Raw genomic sequence first — 24,798 nt, forward strand, 5'->3', positions numbered from 1 at the left:
GTTACAGGCGTGGAGGTTTTCACAAGCTCGGCTGGCAGACTGAAATCTACGCAGTCTACAACCCGCCGTTAAAAACCCTTCTACATACACATCTAAACGCCGTCCTGGGCACTAGAGAACAAATCGTTATTGCCGGGGATCTAAATTCAAAATATCCTGCATGGAACTGTAGAACCCCCAACAAGAACGGCCAAATCCTCTTCAGCTACGCAGGCTCCAATTCCGCAATTGTGGCAGGTCCCTCTAAACCAACCCATCAGAGTACGTTCGGCACTGCTGACATCCTGGATATCCTGCAAAATATCAAATTCCAGTACAGCCTGAAATCATTGGATGAGCTGACATCTGATCACAACCCAATTCTACTCCATCTTGAAAACAACAGCATCTGTCTCCTCCCTCTCACGCATTTATATCTTCGGGGAAATTATTAAAAGAACTCCCGGACTACATCGGTCCAGCTCCTCATATAAGTTCAAAAGAAGTCGAAACTGCAGTCATCACCCAACAAATTAACTCACGTCCTCCAAAACTGACCCCACGCCCGGTTCTGCCAGAACATATTATGAATCTGATCAGAGAAAAAAAAAAGCAAGAAAGAGATTCCACAACACCACAAAATAAAAAAGTTCTTAACAGACTGAATGGTGAAGTGAGAGATGCGCTCAAACCCACAGAGGCCAACTGAAGGAAGAAAAGTTAGCCTCTATTTCATGTATACTGATCACCTCTATCTTGGGACTACTGAGGAATATCAAACACAAAGGCAGATCCCTTCCCCCTCTACTTTCTGACCTTGGCTTTGTTCACACAGACGCAGACAAGGCAGAAGCCATGGCATAAAAAAACTAGAAAAGCAGTGCAAACCTTCATATGAAAACGTAGACTTCAATCACTTGTATAAAATTCACAGACAGGTCAGACACTCGTTAAAACTCCCTGATACCAGTGCTGACCATACTGTGCCCACATCACCTGCTGAAATATACGCTATCATAAAAAATTTAAAGAACAATAAAGCTCCTGGTCCAGCTGGCATCACAAATAAAGTGATCAAGCTGCTGCCCCGAAAAGTTGTAGTGCTCCTGACCCTAATAATAAATGCAATCTTAAGGTTTCACTATTTTCCTCCCATTTGGAAACTGGCTGATGTCATCCCAATACGTAAGCCAGGCAAGGACCCACACCTTCCTTAAAATTATCGTCCCATCAGTCTCATCTCAATTCGGGTAAACTTGCAGAGAAAGTCATCCTCTTACGACTTCAAGCTTCAGTAAATGAGCTAAACATCCTTCCAAAAGAACAATTTGGTTTTCGGCAGTACCATAGTACTGCACAACAAATACTCAGAATAGTTGAATATATCATCACCGGCTACAACTAGCATCAATACACTGGAGCTGTTTTTCTTGATTTATTCAAAGCATTTAATAAAATTTGGCACTTTGGATTGCTACATAAACTTATCTCAGCCGGTATCTCATTGAAAATGATACATCTAGGTAGATGATATCTACAGAATAAAGCATGGAAGTCAAGATAAATAGTACTACCTCATCCCAGCGTCATATCTTAGCCGGAGTTCCACAAGGATCCTTACTAGCTCCATTACTATTCTCTATATACGTCAGATATTCCGCACACCCCAATGTCGTCCATCATGGCCCTATATGCGGATGATGCAGCATTATTAGCCAGATCTTCGGCCACACCTTGTTACTAAAATGCTTCAAGAAAACCTTCTGAAGTTAGATAAATAGTTCTCCAAATGGAGACTACAAGTAAATCCCCAAAAGAGCACAGCCAGTCTCTTCACAAATGGATCAATATCTCCTGCAGAAGAATTCTTACTATTCAATACTAAAATTCCCTGGCAGACAGAAACAAAATACCTTGGCGTCAGGTTAAAAGTTAAAACATTAACATTTAACCAACACATCAAGGCTACGTATGCAAAGGCATCTAAAGCCATTGCCCAGATCTACCGCTAACTAACAGGAACAACAAGCTAAACATCAGAATCAAATTGCTTTTATACCAGCTGACGATTCGTCCCATAGTCACTTATGCTTCTCCAATCTGGAGCCACATCTCTAATGCTAACATTATCAAAATACAGCGAGTGCAGAACAAGTGTCTGCGAATGATTATGAAAGCCCCATGGTTCATCAGAAACAATCAGCTTCATCGAGATACAAATATATCTTATCTCTTCACTTTTCTACAATCTTTAGCAACAAAGTTTTTCCTAAAAACGTCCATACACCCAACGATCTAGTTCAGCAAGCTGTAGCCTACGAGGCAACGGATCCATTCAAACATAAAAGACCAAAAGCCATTTTAATTTCCAGTAGAGATACATAATCTCCATGCCCATTCAGGGCGAGCCAACTGCTCATGAAATTTTCCCCTCACTATATCCCTAACAGATAGCGGGGAATAGGAAAAGCATCTTGTTTCACCCCTAAAGCCATTAATGCAATTGTCAATTGTCAATATAACATTCAATTGCATCATTTAGCCACCTTCACTGATGTATTTTATGGGAATTAAAGTTGGATGATCGAAGAAGCTGCAATTGAACGAAGTAGTGAGTGGGTGGGTGGGTGGAATTTTTACCGCAATTTTTTCCTCTTAGCTAAATAAATCATGTGCAATGTCATGAAACTTATCAGACAGATAATTTCAAGAAATCAAAATTTTTATGCTTTAATCTTTTAAAAGTTATAAGTAATTTATCTAAAATCCAAAAGCATTATTAATTTACATATTTTTAAATAGTTTCCAAACGTAAGAAAATATATATATAACACTCTTCTAAAATAATAAAACCACACTTTTATTTTGTTTTCATGCCTGGAAAGGTAATTCCAGTGGCATGGAATTCAAATCGATTTGCTGCTGACAAGAATATTGCTTTGGTCTGTTAAGTTATATAAGTTATGTTAGCATCTTTTGTGATCAAGGTCGCAGGAAAAATTCTTATTGATAGGCAACGTTTCCCAAGAAATAGGTGCTTTGATTTTACCGTGCATTGCACGTGACTTTCACTCTGGTAGCATTAGAAGTACCTTTTCTGCAATAGAATAAGCTGATTAGAAAACGCGCAATAAGAATGTAAAGCAAGATATCACGCTAGTGTCATGTCTGTGAAATACCGCATTCCTAGGAGAACGAGTACACATCAGTCCAACCATCAGCGATTAGAGATTTTATAACAAGCACCTTTCGTAAACAAAAATCTTAGCAAAAAGAGCAATAAAAATTCTCACATATTTTATACGAAGACGTTTTGGGCAAAGAAACGTTTTTGTAGCTTTCCCATGATTTATCAAACTTTTACTGTGATTGAAAGATGCTTGTTTCTACTGCCTCTTAGAGAATAAGAAATCAACAGTGTTCCACTCTTAAGGGCACGAGTGGCTGGCGAATAGCAGAAATACCGGAGAATTCAGAATATAAGCGAAAATTAAAAAGTGCGTGAACATGAAGGCAAGTCTGAGGGGGGGGTTGAAATATGCAAATGAGAACCAAAAGAGGAAGAATTTTTCCGACAACGAAGAGCTTTTTTTCCCCACTTGCGTGTTTGTTATCGAACTTTTTATTTATTTATTTTTAAATTGAGTCATGAAATTTATTTCAGATAAGAACCGAATATCTTCGCTACGAAGATATTTCCTCTAAAATAGGAAAACGCCTTTGAAAGTCCCGTATTCAATTTATATTTTTAATTTAACCCCCCCCCCCTCTAACCGAGCTTCTGTTACCAAGTTCACATAGAATTTAAATTTCCGCGCACAGCATAATCACACAGTAGGAAAATGTAAGGTTAAACCAATTCCAACTCACTTTTCTAGCAACACAATCTTCACCTACCAGCCTTTTCTGGTTCTTGATGAGGGGTCTGTTCATGCCGTTCATTCTGTGATAAAGTCCGCACGCATTGCATAAATAATGACCGGTGTCGTCCCTCCGCCACAGAGGCGTGGAGATGGCTCCGCAATTCACACATTCCCGACCTTCTTCTAAGGCCATCGCAGCACTGATGTACTCTCCCTCTAAAACAGACACAAAAAACATTTGTCAAAGGCGAGTAATAAACTCAGATAACGTTAATTATAAAATGAATCGAAGTTAATTCATTTATTTATTTGTGTGATTCTCACTCACGAAAAGTTGTAAATCTGTAGTACGGTGGGTGGGCTAAGGTTATATATCAGTGGAGGGGTGGGTGCGAATTTCAGTCGCATCATGCGGCGTGGGTGGGAGATGTTCGCTGCTGTTCGCGAGGCATTTTTGGTTTTTTGTATTTATCATAAAACACAAAAATTCATGATACATCAGTAATAATTTTTCGCAGACATATAAATACATTATTGTATGTATTTCCAGTAAGCAGTAGGGTAGCCTCACATCGGACAATGAAAATCATTTAGCACTTAAATTTCACAAGCATCAATAACAGGATTCGAACGAGAACGCTGTCCACTCGATCTTTGTTCTAATTTACTTTATTATTATTATCTCACTTAAGGTAAGTTTCTGGCTTGATTTGTCCCGCCAGCTAAATCAATTCAGGCGTATTTGATGACAATCTCTTTAAGTGGGCGTGATTCATTGATATCAGATAAGTTAAATCATTATAACAATGAAAAAAAAAAATCGATTCGTAGCCTTACGACAGTATTTATGAGTGCTAATTTAATAATACTGATTATAGTTTAGAATTGTTCCGTCAGATGGCAGCACATTAGAAACCTCATGCTATTTGCTAATTTTTGCAGTTCGGCCAGCACTTCGGTATTGCATTATACATGATCGCTCTCATTATGTAGTTTTTTAATTATTATTCTTTTTATTTTTCATAATAAGTCTATTACGCCAGTTACTGTCTGTATCAAATCATAAGCTGTATCATATTTAGTTAAAAGGATGACATATGACATGCTCTGCACAGAGTAATAAACAATAACAACAACAACTTCTATTTCGATTGATTTTTAATGTCACCTCTCTCTCTCTACACGCGTATATAAATTCTATATTTCGCTGTAAATTAATATAGTTCGCTTCTATAAATATATGTAATTTCGTTATATATATATATATATATATATTAGGATAACCAAGCAATTTTATATGCTTGGTCATTTTAGCTCCTAATATTTATATTTATTCCCATAATTGTAATAGTTGAGAATAGTTGTAATTGGGATTTAAATCAGTTAAATTTTAATTTAACTGATTTATATATATATATATATATATATATATATATATACAGACACAAATGGCTATGCTCGCATAACAAGACTTACGGTTTATATCCACAGCCGGATCCCAGCCATGAAGATTTTCAGTGTCCTCTGATGTTATAAACATCTTCAGTGCTCCAAGCACCACACATAAACAGAGTATTAAGTAAATATCATGTTGGACGATTGCCAGACGCAGTTCTGACTTATGAGGTTCTTTCTTAAAGGGAAAAAAAACTTTGAATTGCGTTACTTGTAAATATTTTCTCTGAAGGGAACAAAACTTAAATGAAGCAACACCAAGGTGCCTTTCATGGAAGAATTAAAAGCATCTTACTAAATCTCCCTTCATTTTTTGAGTAGATTGCACGAATATTTATTAAATTATCACTGACTTTGGAGCTTAGTGTTCTGCATATTCAGATAGAAGTTCAACTAGTGTAATGAGTAGATTTTGCAACTTTCGATTCGATCAACTGCTCGAAGGTTGCAATAAGTGATTATTGTTTGTGCTAAGACAGCTAAGGCTATGACACGATTGCTTTATTTTTATAAATGCACGTGGTCTTATCCATTTTGTCTGGTTTGGGAAAAATAAACCAGAGTTCCAGCGGGGGAAAAAACAACAACACTCATTAAACGATCGAAAAAAAAAAGTTGGTTTAATAGATGGTAATATATCGATTTATACAGCGAGGGCTGAATTGTAAATATCGAACTATAGGTTTGCTCCAATTAGAGGAAGAGCTCTTAAAGTCTTCAGTTATACAGTGCGCATTTCGATCCCCCCCTTCTCTTCCTTCTTTCACTCTATATAAACTAGAAAATGCGCACAGATCATATTTCCGCCTGACCAAGTTACTACATCACTCACTTATCCCATCACAGCCCTTGACCTGCGCCACTACAGCGGGTCATTCGACCCTTCATAAAGTAGCTTTTTTTGACAGGTACATCCCAAGTCCTTACTTCAATAACAGCATTTCAGTTCAACCGAGAAGAATTTTTTTCTCTTCTTTTTTTTTTCCACCCCGTTTCGACTATGTCTGACATGCTTACGATTATAGACTCGGATGACCTAAGGTAGTCTAGCTGTCCGTAGTTTACGGTCCTAGCTCAGGAAGTGAAGCAGAACTTGTAATGTTGGAAGGATATTTTTTCTAGCAGTGTGGTATTTATATTGTGCAAGATGACAGCAGTCAGAACAAGAAGTCCCAGAGGGTGTGGAAATATTTAAGTGCTGGCGTAAGATGTTAAGCAGATGGCGCAGAAACATATGTCATCTGGAGGATATTGACATCTTTCGTGTAACCACACTATCCCCACATCTTCTTCAGGAGATATTCGCCGTATATCTGTTTAAATATCAGCTGATATCGATCTACTTTGTTATCTTTTTTAATTTTGATGATGGCTTGCAACGCCTACGATTCAAACATAAGCTATTAGAAATAATAAAGAGTTAATATGTTTTTCTGGAAAAATTGTATTAAAAGTTTTCATGCATTAATATTATTATACTTCAGGAGACATGAACACCAAACTTTTTTATATTTTTTAATAATCTTATAGCGTAATATACGTTTTTTCTTAATGTTAGTACTTATATTTAATTTCATAAGCCGTAAATATTCTCAACCGATTGTTTGATGATTTTTTAAGATATTTTTGAATAACAACTCTTCGAAAGATGCTCATATTAATTTTACTTTATTTTTATTTGAGGATTTTTTTTTATATTAACATATTATGATTAAAATAAACACCTCAATATTTCAGTCGATTCCTCCTGAGGTTAGAATGTATTGATTAGAAATACACAGTAACGAAAAACAAGAATTGGATAAACCGATATTAATATCTGTGTGGTAATGTTAAGTTCTGTTTTTCTTATAATGGCCTTCATTACCATTATAATATATATGCATTATAATGTATAATGTAGTGTATACGTTCCACAAGTTGGCTGTACACCAGAGGAGAAAGATGAGTTCTGGAAGAACGTATTAGATGAAGAAATGAGGGAACTGGAAGAAAACGAGACGGTGATTGTCGGAGGAGACTTGAACGGACACATAGGGAGACAGAATAGAGACTGTGAAAGGGTGCATGGTGGCCACGGAGTGGGAATGATGAATCAGGAAGGAGAGAGGGTTGGGGACTTTGCAGTAGCGTTTGATCTAGCAATTGTGAACTCGTTTTTCTTCAAGAGGGAAGAGCATTTGATAACATTTAAGAGTGGTAACATCAGTTCACAAATTGACTACATTTTGACTAGAAGAAAACATCTTAGGGTTGTGACAAATTGTAAAGTAATCCCAACAGATCAAGTGACGCAGCAACACCGACTGTTGTGCGCAGACTTTAAAATAAGATCGAAGATAAGAACCTCTGGAAGCCATGGGATGAAGACAATTAAGTGGTTTCGCTTAAAAGAAGAGAGTGTGAGGAATCGTTTTAGGGAGAGGGTGTTAGAGAGGATTTCGGATGGACTGGAAAGTGTACAAGATTGGTGGAGACATAATTCAAAAGTAATCCTGAGCTGTGCAATCGAGGTGCTTGGTGAGACATCTGGAAAGATTAGAGAGCAGAAGGAGGGCTGGTGGTGGAATAATAATGTACAAGTGGCAGTGACAGCTAAGAGGAAGACAAAGCAGAAGTGGGATGAGTCCAGAGTGGAAGAGAACAGAGAGGCGTACAGAGAGAAAAAGCAAGAAGCCAAGAGAGTTGTGGTGGCACAGGCGAAGGCCATGGCTTATCAAGATCTGTATGATCAACTAGAAACAAAGGAAGGACAGAGAAAAGTTTACCAACTAGCGAAATGTAGAAATAAAGCAGCAAAGGACATCTTACATGTGAAGCAGATCAAAGACGCTGAAGGAAGAGTATTATGGAGGGATGTGGACATAAGAAACAGATGGAGAATATACTTTGAGGAACTTTTGAATGAGGAAAATGCAAGGACTCACAGAGAAGATGGGCAGCCTTCTGAAGGGATGGTGCAGAACATCGGTAGAGTGGAAGTGACGGAGGCCATGAAGAGGATGAGGAATGCAAAATCGGTGGGCCAACAGGATTCCAGTGGAGGCATGGAAGGCACTGGGGGAAGAGGGAATTGACCTGCTGTGGGACCTGATCATGAAAGTTTGCCAACAGGAAAATATACCCGAGGAATAGAGAGAGAGTACTCTTGTCCCCATCTACAAGGGTAAAGGGGATGCACAAGACTGTAAAAATTACAGATGAATAAAGTTGATATCCCACACAATGAAAATTCTAGAAAGGGTTCTTGTTGGAAGATAGAGGAAGGAGGTGGAGATTGCGAAGGAACTATTTGGCTTCATGCCTGGTAAATCAACAACAGATGCTATCTTTGGGTTACGGCAGATGATGGAAAAGTTTCGAGAGAAACAACGGGAGCTACATCTGGCCTTTATTGATCTGGAGAAAGCAATAGAGTGCCAAGGCGAGAAGTCTAGAGGTGTCTGAGGGAGAAGAAGGTTCCGGAGAAATATGTCAAGTTGGTGCGGGAAATGTACAGAAATATGAAGACAAGTGTTCGGACCTGTCTGGGACAGACAGAAAGTTTTCAAGTAACAGTTGGCTTGCATCAAGGGTCAGCATTAAGTCCGTTTCTGTTTAACATTGTGATGGAGGTGGTGACGGAGGAGGTGAGAGAAGATGCGCCTTGGACAATGTTGTATGCAGATGACATCTTGTTGTGTGCAGATTCAAGAGAAGAAGCGGGAACTAAACTGGAGAAAAGTACTGGAGAAAAGTACTGGAAGAGAGGTATGAGACTGAGCAGAAGTAAGACAGAGTATATGCGTTGCACAGTGAGCGGCGGCCAGGAGACAGATTTAGATCTGGAAGGAAATGTCATCAGGAAGGTGAGGGACTTTAGATATTTAGGTTCAACAGTGGAAGAAGATGGAGGAGCTGAGAAGGAAGTGGAATGCAGGATACATGCGGGTTGGAGGAACTGGAGGGAGATTGCTGGAGTGTTATGCGATAAGAGTGTGCCGATCAATCTGAAAGGCAAAATCGACAGGACAGTAGTGAGGCCAGCTATGACGTATGCTATAGAAACTGTGGTCCGGAGGAAAAATAACATCAGCAGGATGGAAGTAGAAGAGATGGGAATGCTTAGGTGGATGTGCGGTGTGACCAGAAAGGATCGGCTGAGAAATGACTATGTCAGGGGAACAGTGAAAGTTACGAACTTAGGAGCGAAGATACGGGAGGCAAGGTTGAGATGGTTTGGTCATGTGATGAGGAGGGAGGACGAATATGTGGGAAGACGGGTCATGCAGATGGATGTGCAAGGAAGGAGGAAGCGTGGGCGGCCAAAGAGAGATGGAGGGAGCTGTTAGAAGAGGACTTGAGGATGGAGAACTTGTATGTGGTGACAGCCCAAGACAGGAAGGTGAGGAGGAGACTCATTACAAACAGTGACCCCACTTAAGTGGGAGAAGCTGCAGGAGAAGAAGAAGGTCTTCATTACCATCGATAACATATGGATCAGTGGAATTTAGAGTCGTATATAAACAGAGAGTTAATTTTAAAAAACAATCGAGTGAATTGAATATCAAGAAAATATTTCCATTTACATGGCGGCTTTCCTGATCTTAGTTGATATTTCACCTATTCCTAATCATTACTTGTTATGCCTTGTATGGTATCTTAAACTATTCGTATTGCTTGTTCTAATTTAAAAAAAATCACCCCTAAGCACGTCATTCAAAGAAGCACCGAATTTTGTCCCATCAACACTAAATTCGACAAGGACGAACTATAAGTTCAATTATTAAATTAAATAATTAATAAAATAATTGGCACGTGACACTTGCATACACCCATCGCTGAGATACTTTACTAGTCTCTCCAAACTGTAAATAGCTGGGATTTATAAATAGCACAAAAATAACAAAATTGTAGGAGTTATTTATAAAATTATTCAGGAAAGCCTATCATTGGCAAACCGAAGTGCTTACAGAATTTATCCGTCAACTTTAAATAATGTGATTACGCCCTCTCGTGTTACAACGCGGAAACACGAGTTTCGAACAATAGTTCCGTGAAACGAAGTGGACATCGTTTGCGTTTCAGCTAATCGCAGAGGCTTCGCTTTCTCCTCCGATTAGAGCAGACTCGCGTCCGTTATTATCAGGGCCAGCGGCTATCGCGACAGTGAAGGACAGACGCTTGATGTACGAGGGGTTGCGTACACTTTCGGAGATAAAAGAGCAACTTTATCCCTGTGATATCACAGAGAACAGTTGATAGGAATTTCTATCGATATTTCATTATGACGTTAGTTTCGACTTTTACACATCCCAACAGATTTTCAGGGTTTAGTTCAACGAATAAAACAAAAATGGTTAACGAATATTTGATTTCACGAGTTGTGCATAAAAAAAAAATCGTAATGAACTTTATGAGGGCATGACTATCGCTCCTCTTCCGGTATTGTATTTTAGTTTTGATTTCGTTTTCATGTATGGAGGGTTACTGTACACGGAGAAAGCATTTATTGAGAACAGGCAGATGCGTGCATTGATTATCACTTAGTAAACAATCGGCAACTCACCTGGTCTGGTAATGAAAGGTTGGCTTTGCACTGTGTACGAAAGAGCTCCAGATGGGGACTCGTACGTGGTCCATGAAGTGCTGATCTCTGACGACAGGTACGGAGTGCAGTGTCCCAGGCCGTTCTGTCTGTTGGGGGAAGGCGGACGCAGAAGCGATGGTCCCGTTTGAAGGGTGGCTAGCCTTTGTCCGAGAGACGGAAGCGTTTTATATTCTTCGACGCTCTGGGTCCAGGGAGCGATAGAGGAGGGTCCCTGAGGAGCAGCGGACAACTCCTGAGGCCCGCTACTCAAATACTGCATGGGAAACATCTTGCCGTGAGTTGGCGGAGTTCCGGAAACGTACAGCGGGGGGCTAATGCCGTAAGTGTCCGTGGAAGAGGGCATGTGATGGAACGAATCTAGCTGGAGCAGGTCACGCGAACCAGACACGGGGTAGTAGCTCGCTACGGAAGGGAGAGGACTGTGGTGGTGGTGGTCGGGTGATTCGGGCAGTGGTTCGCTGCCGTATTCCGACAGTGGTCTGTAAGTTGACGGCGGGGGTTCGGGAGGGTAGGGATCGTGAGGGGAAAGGTTCGGCGGTTCCGAAACGGACTTGGGTTCCGATTTCACTTCGCTCAGTTGTGGAGACAGTTGCTCCGACGGGTCAACGACGTGGTCTTGTTTCTCCACCTCGGGATTGCTAAACGGAGGATGACTCGACCCCGCCTCGTGCGATTCCGTAGATGCCGCCGGGTCCAACCAGCCAACAGCGTCCCTGTCGGCCATAATGGTTTCGAATTTCGGATCTTGACTGACGTTGCGACAGGGTCACAGGTCGTGCACGCTTCAGAAAGCAGGACAGCTCCGCGGAGAGACAGATAACCTAAAACAAGAGAATTTTCTATTAAACAAAGAAATTTAAGCACTCTTTCCCCCCCCCCCCCCTTTCTTATATGTGGTTTTTAGAACACTCCAACGGCACTGGAATGCTATTGGAATTGTCATCACCATGGCAACGAAATGAGACATTTCAAACATTTTAATTGAACGAATTTGATTAAATGCAATTTTTTATGTAAATAAAAAAAAAACCCATTTAAATGCTCTTCGGCTCATCGCACATTTCACCACGCTCTTGCTCAACTACGTCAAGCGTGCATCCCAGTAAGAGACATCAGGGGAAGGAAATTTGGGGTGGGACTTTAATAGGTCAGTCCGACTATCTGCTCGCAGACTGTCAGCGGAGTAATTAAGTGACAGCAGATAATCCTCCGATAAATTCAATTACCAAACCCAGCTTCCTTCTTAGTTGATTTATGAGTTCTCCTGGTACATCCACGTGATGGATTGACCATCCTAGCAACCGCATTTAAACATTAGTAATCCCCCTTTCCCCCCCCTCCTCGCTGCGATGGTGTAGTGTTGCTTTTAGTTCTGCAGACCTTTACCGACACCTAGTAGCCGTTCGGAAGTTAAATGCATGCTGAGAAGCACAGATGGCGACACCTGTTATAGAGATGTGGATGATGTACTTCGGGCAGTGAAGCTCAAATTTCTGTCGTGTTCGCTCGAGTAGCTACAAGCAGTTCGTGGGATCAGTCTAATTTAAGATGATCTGAAAGCGATAAATATAAACACGCGCTGTACGTGCACGTGATTGTGCAACAATTGCATTGTGGATGAAACGAGTTCGCTGTTTTGTAGTCATTTATAAAAAATTTGTAACGATTTTTTAGATCGCTGAAAATTGGTTCAAAAATATCCCAGCAAGAAAAAAGAAAGTGATAATAAATTTAATCTTAGCTTGCAATAGAATTATAATCATTATTTGTTTCTTTAAAATTAGAAAAATGTCATTCTGGACGAAGCCTGCTTTTTTTTTAATCACTTACGCTATCACAATGACAATGCTGTTGATTCTAATTTGCTTGCGCTGTTTATAGGGAATAATGAACTGGAATATGCGGAGGACGCTACGAGACGTAACAGACGATAACAGAGATACATCAAAAGGAAATTTGGAACCTTTTTTTTTGAGATTTGTCATATATTTTCCGACAACGTGCACATCGTTTTTAAATGGAACTAACAAGTAACACGAGAACTATTAAATGTTTTTTTATTGACTTTGAACTCTAAGAATGGAATTAAGAGGGTTTTAACTTCCTCACTGCTGAAACACGAGAGATGTATCGGAAGTGATGTATGACTGCTGGTTGTCGTCCGGTTTCCACTCATAATATTCACCACTGGGTGAGCTCAATGGAAGCAGCTCATTAGACTACTTAATTTATTTTTCTGGTTCTGGTGGTCTTTTTTTTTTTTTTTCCTCTCCGTAAACTCAAGGCTTATTGAGAATGCCATACAAACAACTTCTAAATAACAATTTAAATAATGTAAAATGTGGCTTTTCCGGAACTCTAAAGAATACTGATCCCATACGCTATAAATTTCTGAGTTCTCGTAAACCGTAAAGTTGTTTATTAATAATAAGCTATAACTTTCTTATATTATTATTGTTCATCATCATCATCATGCGTATCAAGGATTTAGGCCTAGTGTGGCCTGTTCCGGCCTTAGAAGTCATCGTTGAATCGTTTAAGAGGACGTCCTGGTTTTCTTTTTCCTAATGGCTTCTACTTTAAGGCTTGTTTTGGTAATCTTTCTGTTTTCATTCTTTGAACGTGTTCCATCCACTTATGTTTATATTTTTTAATTTTTTCTATTACTAATTCCTGATTTAATTATTTCATAATATCTTCGTATCTTTTGTGATCAAATAGGGTATACTTTGCAGTTTTTCTCATAAACTTCATTTCTGCTGTTGTTAATCTTCGTTTGTCTTTTTGTTTTATTGTCCAGATTTCGCTTCCATACATTAAGACCGGTAGGGCTAATGTATTGTATACTTTTAGCCTGGTTTGTTTTTGAACTAGGTTTGGTTTAAATATAGAGTTAATCACACCTGTTATTTTGAAATATTTTGCAATTTTTATGTTTATATCTTTTTCATTTTCATAAGTGATCATACATCCTAGGAAGTTAAATGAATTCACCTGTTCCAAGATCTTGTTATCTAATACTATTTTAGTTCTTGCTGGATCTTGTCCTTTAAAGGCCATAGTTTTTGATTTTTCTGTTGATATTATCATACCATAATCTTTGGATATCTCATTTAAATCTAAAATAGCTTTCTGTAAGTTATCTTCCGAATTTGTAATTATTTTTCGTCGTTTAGTTTGGTTGTCGGCAAAAAGGAGAGTGTTTAAGTTTACTATAGGAGAAAGTTTAATTCCTTGATGTAAATTTTTATTCCATTTTATTATTATTTCATTTAGGTAAATATTAAAAAGAGTTGCTGAGAGAGGACATCCCTATCGGACCCCTTAGTTTATCTCTCTTGTATATGAAAGCTCGTGATTTAATCTCATTTGTATTTGATTATTTTCATATATACTTGTGATAGCTTTTAGGATATTATTTGGTATTTGTCTTTCTTTTAATATGTTAAATAATATGTTTCTTTTAACTTTGTCAAATGCTTTTTCAAAGTCAATAAATGCAATATGTGTTTCTAAATTATGTTCTCTTCTTTTCTCTACTGTTAATTTTAGGGAAAAGGCTGGGTCTATACATGATCGTCCTTTTCTAAATCCATTCTGTACCTCTAGAATAAAGTTTTCGGAATATTTCATTAGTTTGTTATTTAAGATTCTGCTATATATTTTGTAACAGGAATTTAGTATACTGATACCTCTATAGTTTTTAGGGTCATCTCTATTACCTTTCTTAAAGATAGGAATCACAATTGCTTTTTTCCATTCTATTGGGGGGATACCAGTTGAGTAAATTTTATTTAAAAATAATAAGTGTCTTTTTTTTGAATCTTGTTCCTGCGTATTTATATAGTTCTGAACCTAGCTTATTATTATTATTACTATTATTATTGTTATTATTATTAATTTTTTTTGTGCGTGTATATTCTACGTATTGTTTTGATGTAACCCAAATTGAATGCAGAATAAAACTACCCCAATGAAATACTCCTATTTGAATAAATAATCTTTCCAAAACCTGTGGTGATGTCTTCGAGTCAAAAACGGCGGAGATATTCCATCAACGGGATTATTAATCCTTTAAGGAGAAGAAAGCGCGCATCTGTAGGGTTCCAAAACATCCTTGAACCTTTGTGTGTTTCTGCAAACGATCCAAAACTGCCTGAGAAGTGCTCCATCATCAAGTAAATAGTGCATTACTGTACATGTACTTGTTCGCATGCATCAACTAAAGGACATGAAGACTGATACCTCTACCCCCTCCCCCCCCATGCCTTCCTCCCTTTTAGTTCGCATTGGGTAGTGATTGGTGAACGGAACGAACAGGGCGGACAAAGGTTAAGGCCATTGGCTGCACTGTGAAGGTCAAGTAGTATACACGCGCATTTAACTAAGTGGTTCGTTCTATCCATCATGAATGAACGATGTCGAAATCTTTGCGAATTCAGCAACAAATCCTTTCCTTGAAATGGTCCTAAAATTATCGTATTCATTAATTTTCACGGAATTCTGCTTCCGTCATTAATCTTAGGAATTTTCCACAATCTCCGATGTATCAGAGGAGGAGGTGCCCTAATAATGTGACCGCTCAGTGTACATTTTCGAAATAAAATTTTTCCCTGGTGAATTCTCTTATTATGTAAGATATTTTAAAATTTCATCTTACAGTTTAATTTTCTGTTGTTGTTGTTGCTTGAGGAAGTCGTCCGGGTGCCAACGGGAATTACGTCAATCCCAGCGTCTCCTACGTAAGGGGCGCATGTTTGTTAAAGCTGTTAGCGGAAACAGGGGAAGGGCCTCGAGAACCGCTTCCTCTCTGCTCCGGGTTGGAAGGAAATAGCCAACTTGGCGCGTGCCTTTGAATGTATGCATCTTGCTTCTGCTAAGAAACTTGCAGGTTTTCTGTATAATGTCCCTCACGCATTCCTGGAAGTAATCCCAGAATGAACGATTAAAAAAAAACACGGAGACAGTCTAGTAGTTCTGCAAGCATCCTTAAAACTGCGTTTCACACGTGCAGTAATGAAACATTCAAAATTATTTACGCAAAAAATCAAAAATGCTTTTCTTTCTCGCCATTTACAACATTTGTTATTTTTTAGTTATTATTCAATGATTTAAATTTATAGCAGTGCATATAACTGAAGAAACGCAAAAGGTGTTGGCATTTAAACGAATTCAGTAATTTATTTTATAAATGATTAATTAGTTATTTTTTTAAGTTGTACTGAGGCTTAACCAAGGTCGTGAAGCGAGAATGTTTTGCGGGAGATAAAAAAATGAAGGAAAATACGCTCAGAGAGCCCGTTTAATGAACCTCATAATTGACACGTAACACTATACCACGAAAGGAATTTAATGTTTGCAATATGTAACGCCACCTGTAGGCCCGTTTTGTTTTTTCCTATTTCTTTCTGGACATAATTTCAGTCTTTTTCTCCGAGTGACGACAGGCTTCAGATGACAGGTCCCAAGTAGAAATGCTTAAAGAGTTCTTACGCTTTTTTGTGATTTGAGAAAGGTAGCACAGCTAGACTTGGATAATAGTGCTGTGTTTGTATTTCCGAGGATTGGTAGATGAATTCAAAAGCAATGTGTGTGTGTGTGTGTGTGTTATAAGCATGTTTTTCTCTCGAAAAGAACGTAAACAAGCTGATACATTTATTACCAGGCATGGTTTGATTCGTCCAATTCGTGTTTATTTGCTAATATGAATCTCATTATTATTTATAACTTCCACGGGGCTCATCATGGGAGACCTTGATGAGCCCCTGAGACCTACACAAACAACCGCGTATACTACGTAATCCACCATACGTTTGGGTAAAGGTTTGCTTAGAGTGAAGTTCGGGGAGAAAGTCCAACCTCATTTGAACATCCTGATGGAGTAATTCGCTCTGCAGTTATGAAAACCATTGTGGGAGCTTTCCACAATCCTTTGAATTTCGACTTCTCCTATTGGAATATTAATTCTAATATTCACTCTAAGGTTGGAGAACTTCTTGGTCGTATGAGGTCACGAGGAGAGTTCTTAGGACTTGCACGTGCTCATAAATAAGCAGTTACTAGAACTGCAAAAATATGTCAAAATTATTGCAACTTGTAGCGAAGCCCTTTTTATCCTGTAAACTGATCTTTTAAGGAAAGAAAATAATAGTAAGAAATCCCGTGAAAATGCTAGTAAAAGAGCCAGGTTTCTCAACCGGGGAATCCCGCGAGAGAACGATTGAACAAACTCAATAAAAATCGTGTGAATAATATAACACCAACAAACGAAAGATTTTCTGCTTTTCACAATTATACTTTTATCGAAGTTTGAGTCTTCCAACCTTTCCTCTTTCTATCCAGTTTGGATGGCATCCGAAACAGCGGCATGGCTAATAAAATCCTGCAGTATTATTACGAGACCACGCGCTGTCCCCAAGCAACCCATTCTTTCTGTTATACCAAGCAATCTCTTGTGGTAACAGGAGCTGCTATTCTAAACCACACTTTGCTATCACATTCGATTGAACCTTTTTTTTTTTTTCCGATCTTGTTTTAGCTCCGAGATTACTTTTCTAATAACTCGTATCTTCTTTTAATCGGAAAAAAATAACTATTCTACATATTACCGGCATGGTTGGCCTACAGGCCAGCGTACATGATCATCAAGTGTGGGTGCTAGAATACCGTCAGCGGCAGGAATGTTCGTCCATCTTTAGGTGGAAGATACATTTCATCGGCCGGTGTGAGACCACCGCCCCGAATACTGGAGGGCTGAAGTGGCTTGATAAATTTCCAAGTTTCGTCTCTAGGTCTAGCAGAATTTGAAGACTAGGTAAAATGAATAAAAATTATAATAAATAAATATGTATATAAAAATATAAAAGAATTAAAAAAGTTCCTTATCTCATCATGGCACTATAGGTTTGCAATGTTAATAAGACGTATAATGTCAGGCCACAGGTTGGTGGCATTTTTGACTTTGTGGATTTATATTTCGCGCTTTCTCTTTGGAGAAAATATGTAATAGGTGGCACTAATAGCAATATCTCCTTCTATCTCACCTTAGTTCATCTGTTACCAATAATTATGTGGGAAGAGGTAGTAACAGTTGCCAATAATAAACGTGTGGAAGAATGTTCAGTCTGCAGAATAAAAACTATTTATTGATTTATGTCTTGAAATATAACAATCCATCCAAGAATGTCTGAGGACCTAAAATATGAGCTTTATGTTTATTAGAATGATTTTAGGCAGTCAGTACACAAAATGGAAGAAGCAGGGATGAAAGAAGATTATTCATGTGACAAGTTTGAAAAACTGGCGGTGATTTTCAAGGGACAAGCACTGCCCGTGGAGGGTTCTGAATAAAAATACACTGATGTCAACAAATCAGATTTTTTGTTGTTGTTGTTCTTTGCTGCTGTGTTTTTAGCTTTTGCAAAGTTATTTCGGTGATTCTGATGTACTTCGAGACATTGAATCCAATCTACAATTACAAAAAATTACATCGCTTAAGTGTTTTCGTCATTTGTTATTGGGAATGCTTTTTTATGAATTACTCGGCAATAATTTTAAATTTTTGAATTATTCGCGTCAGTTTTGCCTTTTGTGATTGTCGATGTTTGAAAATGAATGCCGACTTGGATTGAGCATGCTATTATAAAAAGTTTTCAAACATGCATAAACACGTTTTTGTGTTCATTATTCCTTAGAAAAGAATGCCCTAATCAGAGAAATCACCGAAGTTCATGCCCAGAATGAAACGCTTGCTTGCGAATTTTCTTCAAGAAGTTAAACTTGGTGTTGATGCATTATAGTAATGAGAAAATCTTGAAGTCTTCTCGCATATTTAATGAAAATAAAGGAGGTTGCTGGAAATATGCTTAAATAAATAAGGTACGACTACATATCTGAAATACTGTGGCGATTTAAAAGCAACTGCGTCATTAATGGCTGGGCAAAGGAAGATTTACAAACCATGATTGCCTTTCGCACTGATGAGAAAGAAGGGAAATGGCGGAACATTACGTCAAGAAATCGTGGCCCTTCCCAAAAAAGATTTAACATCAACTAATGCGGACTACAAATTTTCAAACATTTCAGTAGTCGAACTTAAAAAAAAAAAAAACTACATTTTTTGAAAATCACATTTCGGAAGTATTAAAAGATGAAGTAAAAAAAAACCTCTTAAACAAATAGGATAAAAATCATTCAGAGGTAATGAGAAGGAATTTTAAAAAAGAACAAATCTCATAACCTAAGCAACCAGTTGGTCATCTTATAACAAAATACGACAAGATGAGGGACGAAGTAGGGTATGGAGGATCCTAGCAGGAGATCAACATGAAGATTTGGCGATACCACGGAAAATGGAAAGCTGATATCGAGAGAGAGATTAATTTCTTCAACCAGAAACATGTGAAGGTGCTTCCAACAGGAAACGAAAAATGAAGGCCATCTTTTCCAATTAAGAGAATTTAAGCAACCCACATGGCCGGTCGGGTGTGTTCACCATACTTATCCTAACTTTATAGACAAATTGACATTAATCTTGGCTTAGCACTCATTTTCTTGTTAAGCAAACAACTGGCCAATATTATCGACGCCCAACTACATTTCATCACATTTTTTAAAATTTATTTACTGAATTGTTAGTATCAGGAGTAAGTATCAGTAAGTGGCTGGGAACTATTCTTTACTTAATGTAAACATCATCATCATCATCATCATCATGCGTATCAAAGATTTAGGCCTAGCATGGCCTTAGAAGTCATCGTTGAATCGTTTAAGAGGACGTCCTGGTTTTCGTTTTCCTAATGGCTTGTACTTTAAGGTTTGTTTTGGTAATCTTTCTGTTTTCATTCTTTGAACGTGTTCCATCCATCTCTGTTTATATTTTTTAATTTTATATAAACGCAAGCATTTAATGCTTATTTACAAAAGGATACTGAATAATACAAAAGATAATGGTTAAGAGGTATCCAGAGGAAGTTTGGTATCTTAATCAAAGTTAAAATGCTTTAATAGGATTCAAAGTAGAGTGCAATACATCACAAAATTAGATTGACCAATGTATATCTTGTACACGTTATATCGAAGTCACACCCACCCTACTTTGACTTTCAGAAGCATACGAAGGGTTTTCGAGAATAATAAAAACAATGTACGCAAGATCTCTGGAAGAATAACGACTGGGACAGTAGATCACTTTGATGCTAAGGACTCACGGCAGAGACAACGTGTGAACTAAGAAAACGCAAATGATTACAGAAGCAGAAAAAAGAGAAACAAACAAACGATATTAAATCATATCGGAAATGCAAACTGTGGTGCGGAAGAAGAATTAAGAATATTGTGGGAAAGAACAAGTCAATTTCGAGATGTTCAAATATGAGGACGATGGGGTGAAAACAACGATATTTTCCCTTTGGATCTTTGTGTTCAACCCCCCCAGGAAAACTCAGAATGATGAGAATAGATCTGTATTTTTTCTTTCTTTCTTTCTTTCTTTCTTTTTTCAAGGGTTGCATTGGTTACCATCGAAGCAAACTAAGCGAGGTCAGTGTATTTGTTAACCACGCACATGCTCCGTTGGAAAAACAGGAGTTTCTGGGAGAACAGTCCTCTTACTTCTTATGGCAAATGGATCTTCTTTTCTCCAGTCCTGGAAGGGATTCGAACCCCAACCAAAGAAAACAATGCTAAGACGTAATTGCAACACTAAAATCAGTTATTGAACATGGAAGATAATTTTTCACACTCCATCCGAGTTAATATCGGAATAACAAAAAACGTTAAAAAACAAACCGTAAAGGATCGGCAAAACGGGGATTCCGAAATAATGTAATGGCAGTAATAAAAGACATTTCAACGTCTCAGAGCAGGATTTCATTCCTCTTGCACCACACAATGTGTGGTGCAAGAGGAATGAAATCCTGCTCTGAGACGTCACTGCAATACGTAATAATATTTAATGCATGTAAAGCACTGGGGAGTAGGGACTGGCACCCGTTTTTATATTATTATTTGACCTTCTATCGGACGATATTTCTCAGTAGATGTAACAGCTGATGGATCTGGTTCTTCCACATGTTTAAACACTACAAATTCTTAATCTTTCACGTTAAAACTAATTCCTTCATTTTATCATAACAGGAAAAAGTAATATTAAACTCTGTTGCTTTTTATCCCTCCTTTAACAAAATGTTCTCCATTATTATCTCTGTCATCAATAAAAACAGCGAGTGAAGGATCCTCGTTTGTGGGTTTTCTACTCGAAATTTTGAAACGTAACACAATATTGGCTAATCCGCTCTCGCTTTTTGCCTTCTACAACACCAGAATTAAAATTGCAAACCAAATTTCTGACATTTCACTGAGAGGCGGTGACTCACGTGAATGTTACTCCTAGATCACTCGTGCCTTTCCTAGGTTTGTAAAGACTACGTTAAATCTGCAGAGAACTCTGTTCATTGGGCATTCGGTATGGAGACCCAATATTTAGTAACGTTCAAGAACTGCTTTCATTAAAATAAGAATAAACCCCGACGGGTTTCGAAAGTCGTTCGACTTTATCACAGAGGAAAAGTTACTAAACCATAGAAATATCAGAATTCGGTTTTCTTGATCTTTTCAACAGAATCCGAGTTATCCGTTCTCAGGAGCAGTTGAGGTTTCCTTCCACACTATAGAATAGTCAACAGACATTAAAATTGACGGCCATAATAGTCTTATCTTAACCGCCTCTTGAAAAAACTTCCAACCAAAACAACTTCTCGGTAAAAGAAAACTGACCTCAGCTCTGAACAGACCTCCCCTGCTTTCAAGAGCAATAATAATGGATATTTAGGAGACTTCATGAATATTCAGCGAAAGAATTCGCTAAATGAAGTTTTTTTTTTATTTCGATGGAAAAATAACCGAAGTCCATTAAGATACTTCAGCTCCTTTCTACTACCCATACGTCAATTGCTGTTTTGTAATTAGCCATCGGACGACCAAGGGTCACAGTTTGTAAACCACTGGTTCAAAAATATCAGTTATTTCTTTGGTTTAGTTGGAATATTGTTGAACTGCAAACATTCGGCTGTGCTGCAATGGAACAACGAGGAAAAAACTAACAAATTTCTTCCAGTAATGGTTATCATACATCACGTGATCATCGTCGGCCTATGACTTCTTGTGTGGGATCCAATAAAACCAAAAGTAAGTCGATCGCCTTAGGAAAACCCTAAAAATATACTGAAAGGATTGCGAATATATTTCTCGTATGAAATCGCATCGTCATTCAATCATAGCGATGCAAAAGGCATCTCTTTTGCTGAAAGTAGGCTAACGCCAGAGAGAGGATCTCGCTGTTGTGTTTTTCAGATTTATTTAAAGTCTTTGGTTGCTTTCGTTTGGTATAAAAATAGAAATCTTGTATTCGGTTTTATCTAAATATAAATTCAGGCATAAAATAAAGCAAGAACGAAGATTCATCTTTGTCATTTGCATATTTTCAAATACGAATCATGTGGTGAGAGAAGAAGAGCAAACATCATCGATAAGGACTGAAATAGTGCGAGAATAGCAACTCCATCTTATTCAGTACTGGGAAAAACAATGAAGGTTCAAATTGTTTATCAAAAACAAAGGAAAACAATTATTGCTAATTAATAATATTAATCGCGCAAGCAAGAAATGATTCCGAGACTTAAAAAAAATAATAAAAAAGAATATAGTTCTTTTATGAATGACTGAAATCCTACTTGGGGCCAATTTGTGGTCTGATTTCAGCCACCGCAACAAGTTGTGCTTCGAAGAAGCAGTTTTTGTAAAGTTGATAACAATGCGAAGTCCAATTTAATTTGGAGCTTCGTTCATCCGGGCAGAAAATCATTTGTAGGGTGAAGTCAGGGATCATCGTAAAAACTGTTTGCTTTCAGGAAATGGTACATAATAGAATAAATATTTCAGTGACTGCGGTATGGTAATGATCCTTATTAGTGCTTGCTTACACGTTGTTGAAATGCAAGTCGACATATCGAATTTTTAAGAAAAAAAAAAAGAAATAACGTAACTTTTGGGAGGGTCAAGAAATGTTTTCACAAACTCTTCATAGCTGCAGTCGTTTATCAGCTCAAAATGACAGACTTCGGGAGGTTAAGAAACCAAAAGCGAAAGCTAAAATCATCTTCGCAGGAGATTTTGCGAAGGGATGTCGACTCCGGATGTGTTTCGTAAGGACATCGTTAGCAAAATTGTTACATGCGGGCCACGGGAATGAACAAGCACCTAAACGACTCGGGATTATCCGAATTATAAAATGAACCGCGTATTTTCCTTCGACCACTTTCTGCCTACTCAAAACCATTCTCAGTCCCATTCGTCGTGGGTTCCTCCTCACAATACCCCGATAAACAGGGCAAAACAGAACACACTCCACTGATAACGGGCGATAGTGCCGACCAATAATAACTTATCAGCTCAGGTTATCGCATTTAGTTTCCCAGACTTCCAAAGACAGGAACTTGTGCTTTTAATCACACACACAGACACACACATACATAAGCGCGCGCGCTGCTTGATAAAAATGACACACAGTGCAGGGATAACTTATCTAAAGTTCCAGCAAAGAAAAAATCGCTCCGTACTTACATGGTCCCGAAGAGCGTCGCGAGGATGGCAGAGGTTGAGTGAACGTCGTGCAGTTGAGCAGAATTCCCGGCAACCACTGGATAAGGGAAGTGGAGGTCACTTACGGAACTAGCTGACCACCTTCCTCAAGGGGTCGCTTCCTTTTTCCTCAGTCGAGATTCCTTGGGCCGGACTTGCCAGTAAACAGGAGGGGTAGTCGGAAGCAACTGGTTAGGAGGCACGTGCATAAATGCTGCACACTGTTACACTTGCAGGGGAAATGTTGACTCTTCGTGGGCAACTCGCTCTCTTTCTCACTTGCTGAGCTTTCTTTCCTGCGTCCCCCCCTCGCTTTCCACTCCCCTCACTGGCACCAACAGCTCTGGACCGCACGGCCAAAGGTCAGGTGCTTTCTCGATAGAGTGAGTGTATCCGTGAAACTACGCTCGGCCCAGAATTGCAGCAGAGGAGGTGGTTTTAGTTTACGTCGGCATGTGATCCATGACTAAACACGACAAAGTATGAGCAATGATCTCCCGTCGGTAGCAACTCCTTGCTAAGTATTCATCATACGCGGGATTAACGGTAGCCTAATTGAGGCGGACGTAATAAAAGATAAGTCTTAAAAGTGAATGTTTGGTCTGATTTCGAGATTCGTGTTTTTTTTTTAATTTAAAAAAAAAAAAAACGTGAATTATAAAGACATTTATTTTAATTAGAATCAAAAACTCTTTTTATTAAAACATTCGGCTTTTCTCAATGACAGATATTATTTAATCATTAATTTAATTATTATGGTTTTTTCCAAGTCCGATTTCTGTTTGATAAAATTATTTAATTACGTTGATGAAACTGTTCAAGGTTTGCTTTTGAACAGTTTTTAAAATTGCAAATGTAACTGTGACAGTTTCAACAATGGTTATCACAAAATTGTTGAAAGATTTGCAGTCACGTGATAACAACTTTTGGAACCTTTATTCACCACAATTTTGAGATAAGTATATGTAATAATATGCAAAATATGATATTTAATTTCTATTAAGATTTCTGAAGAACATTTATTATTATTATTATTATTATTATTATTATTATTATTATTAAACTGACTTAATTTTGCCAAGCAGGATTTTATATGAACAAAATTACCTCCAGAATGGTGATTATGTCCACAGAGAAAGAGATTTGGGTTCAAATCTCATCGAGATATTTTTCAAAAGAAACAAAGTTAACCGATCTTGGACAGAAACACTCGATTCCCCGCACCGGAAACAGGATTTTTTCACAAGTTTTTCACGTAATATAATATATTAA

The 24,798-nt window shown here is 38.2% G+C and overlaps 1 protein-coding gene across 2 annotated transcripts in view; it reads right to left on the reverse strand.

The window, feature by feature from the left end:
* LOC150097823 (GATA-binding factor 6-A-like) overlaps positions 1–24,091 on the reverse strand; it is a 38,040-nt gene extending 13,949 nt beyond the window's left edge. The window contains exons 1-3 of one of the 2 annotated variants that reach the window (XM_090407290.1): positions 23,509–24,091; positions 10,846–11,708; positions 3,877–4,058 (exon numbers count right to left, since the gene is read on the reverse strand). In XM_090407290.1, the coding sequence (XP_090263416.1) occupies positions 3,877–4,058; positions 10,846–11,611 (948 nt within the window). In that variant the 5' untranslated portion in view covers positions 11,612–11,708; positions 23,509–24,091. Of the gene's footprint in view, positions 1–3,849; positions 4,059–10,845; positions 11,709–23,508 lie in introns of both variants that reach the window. The other variant, XM_090407289.1, reaches the window with a different exon arrangement.
* Positions 24,092–24,798: the final 707 nt, after the last annotated feature.

The sequence above is a fragment of the Typopeltis vanoorti genome, chromosome 17 (assembly GCF_054136105.1).
Source record: "Typopeltis vanoorti isolate ZY-2024b chromosome 17, IOZ_Tvanoo_1.0, whole genome shotgun sequence".
Lineage (NCBI taxonomy): Eukaryota > Metazoa > Arthropoda > Arachnida > Uropygi > Thelyphonidae > Typopeltis > Typopeltis vanoorti.